This window comes from Capsicum annuum, chromosome 9 (assembly GCF_002878395.1).
Source record: "Capsicum annuum cultivar UCD-10X-F1 chromosome 9, UCD10Xv1.1, whole genome shotgun sequence".
In the NCBI taxonomy this organism is placed as follows: Eukaryota; Viridiplantae; Streptophyta; class Magnoliopsida; order Solanales; family Solanaceae; genus Capsicum; species Capsicum annuum.
The window spans coordinates 7,166,206-7,168,949 of record NC_061119.1 but is presented as its reverse complement, the minus strand read 5'-3'; the positions used below and the strand labels follow the sequence as shown (position 1 = coordinate 7,168,949).

The 2,744-nt window shown below is 34.4% G+C and overlaps 1 protein-coding gene across 1 annotated transcript; it reads right to left on the bottom strand.

The window, feature by feature from the left end:
* Positions 1–750: 750 nt before the first annotated feature.
* LOC124887418 lies at positions 751–2,540 on the bottom strand. The gene is made up of 4 exons (XM_047397075.1): positions 2,473–2,540; positions 2,214–2,367; positions 1,686–2,069; positions 751–1,578 (listed from the first exon to the last, which is right to left on the bottom strand). Exons 1-4 carry the CDS (start codon positions 2,538–2,540, stop codon positions 751–753), a joined length of 1,434 nt encoding a protein of 477 aa, XP_047253031.1.
* Positions 2,541–2,744: the final 204 nt, after the last annotated feature.

Genomic DNA, 2,744 nt, shown 5'->3' with positions numbered 1-2,744 from the left:
TCTGAGTAAAATACTGACACCATTTATTAATATGAAACTACATGATACAATAAGATTTAAATAAATCATAACAACGCATACAATTGTCATCATCTTTTAGAAGTACTAGCACCACCTGGAGTATTTTCTTCTCCATATGCATTACGCTCTTTTGATGGACAATTACGCTTATCATATCCTGGTTGTTTACAAGTAGAACATTTGCGAGAAAGACTAATATCCATTTCATTGGGAGTGCGTTTGTTTGACTTGACCTTTATTTTGCCCAAAAAAGATTTATTTGCAATCATTGAGAATGGACTTTCTGTCCAATAGTCCTCATCATCAAGTGGATTCAACTGTCCCGCGTAAGCCCTCTTGTAGCACGCCACAGAGAATTTTGATGCAATATAATTCCACGCAGAATTTCCAACAAACTCAAACACCCTAATTGCATGAGAACATGGAAAGTGATTTGATTGCCATTTACCGCACGTACATGATCTTTGCGTCTCATTAACAATTTTTTTATTACCACCCTTTCCATGGTGGGAGTTGAATGTCCTGATTTCGAATATGTTATCTTTCACAAGATAATTTTGGATACTATACATCGATGTCTTTTTCCTGTATTCCTTAGTTTTTTTTGAAAGGATTTGGCATCCATTTTTGTTTGTCAATCAATAGTTGTTTTGCATACTTTGATCTTTGAACAAAACGATCCACAATCATATTGTAAGACATTTTGACCATTGCAGTCACTGGCAGTCCCTAAGCCGACTTCAACAAGCCATTAAATGACTCTGAGCTATTTTTTGTTAGCATACCCCATCTCCTACCGTCATCTTTGTGTAAGGTCCATTTTTCTAATTCAATATTCATCAACCACTCATATACTGACAAGTGTGTCTCTTTTATCAACTCCATTCGTAACAAGAATCTTTTCTCTCCGGTAGCAGTTGTAGCTGCCCATAAGAGGTTATTTAGTCGAACACTTTTGTACCCTCTCTGATAATTTTCTTTCAAGTGCCTTAAACAGTAGCGGTGATAGGCAAAAGGAGATTGCCAATTACGCTCTATCGAGACACTTTCAAGAATGCCATGATGTTTGTCAGATATCCAGGTAATACCTTGACGACCACACACAACATGCTCATGCAAATCATGCAAAAATTTAGTCCATGTATTAAGGCTCTCATTCTCTACTACAGCAAAAGCTAATGGAAATATGGATCCATTGCCGTCTGTACCTACCGCAATCAATAATTTAATATCATACTTACCATATACGTGTATTCCATCTATTGATATCACTGGCCAACAATAACGAAAACCGTCGACACATGGCTTAAACATCCAAAACACATAATTGAAAACACATTCATCAACTCCCTTATGTTGTTCAAATCGCCATTCATCAATGAAGCCGGGATTGACATGTTTCATAGCTACCATGAACCTTGGCAATTTATAAAAGGAGCCCTCCCAATTTTCATAGACTAATTCAAAGGCGCGCTTCCGTCCAAGATAAGCCTTACGATGACTTATTATTTTGCGGTATTTATTGAGAATGGATGTTTGACAATCTTTGATAGGATACTTGTGAACAATTATGCATAACAATTATAAATAAAATAACGTATTAATTTGTATCGTCGGATAAATTCAAAAAAATAGTACCTTGGTGTTTTTTCAATATACGGTACAAGAACAGCTGCAATCACATTTATATCCAAATTGAAGTGACCTCCGCGACAGTCACCCATGTTACAAGTATGCTTTTCGATGTATTTTCCAATTTTCCATAAGTTATTACTACTATTTTTAGTAGTACACAGTTTGAATAAACAACCTTCATATGCACGCTTGCAACAAATTCTAAAGACTTCTTTTCCCGACTTAACGACAAAGAACTCCCTACCTTCTTTAAAATGATAGAGCCTAACCGCTCTTTGTAGATCTTCTTTTAATTTGAACAACATTTTGCTAGGAAGATAAAAATTCTCATTTAGAAAATCTGTTGGTTCAAGCAACACATTAGTAGAAATAAAATCATTTTCATGCATATCCATAAAAATATCTGGTTCTTCCTAAAAATGATCAAGAAATAAAATTTCATTGGAATAAAAATGAGGCCTATTGATTGGTAGCGATATTGACGTCGACTGTGGAATTGATTCTTCTTGAGGATAAGGGCTCATGGACATGCCTCTTTGTTCAAAATTTGACCTCACGTCATCGTCACTCGATGATGAGTCATAAGGGCATTCACCACCCTCAGCATTATTAGGCTCACTATCATTGCCCTGTGATAATTCACCATAATTTGGCTGATCACCATTTTCAATATCATCTGGTACAACATGTTCACCTCGTGTGACATGATCCCTACATTTCAGATAATAAAATAATTTTAGTACATTTCAAAAGCATAAATAATAAATACATGAAATTAACCATCATAAATTATTATCAATGATATTTTAGACCAACCGATAATAATCAACAGTATCCAAACTCAGTGACAAAGGAATATTTGTAGATGTTCCAGTAATGTCCATCTATTCAAGTTGAGATGGTTGATCATATTTACAATGATTTTCAAAAAATTCATCATTATTTCCGTCACGCAGAGTTAAGCCCCTAAAAATAATATGACATAAGAAATAGATAAAATAAAAATCATTGAAAATATATAATATTAAGAATAACACAAATTAAGAGACATTACTAGTCATTTTCATTCACAGTTTTGTTTAAATCAG

What these genes read in the sequence shown, in the direction of transcription:
- LOC124887418 (XM_047397075.1), bottom strand. Translation starts at nt 2,540, where the DNA reads ATGGACATTACTGGAACATCTACAAATATTCCTTTGTCACTGAGTTTG. An exon ending in GATACTGTTGATTATTATCG is followed by an intron (nt 2,368 to 2,472) that starts GTTGGTCTAAAA and finishes TCTGAAATGTAG; the next exon opens with GGATCATGTCACACGAGGTG. An exon ending in ATGTGATTGCAGCTGTTCTT is followed by an intron (nt 1,579 to 1,685) that starts GTACCGTATATT and finishes ATTGTTCACAAG; the next exon opens with TATCCTATCAAAGATTGTCA.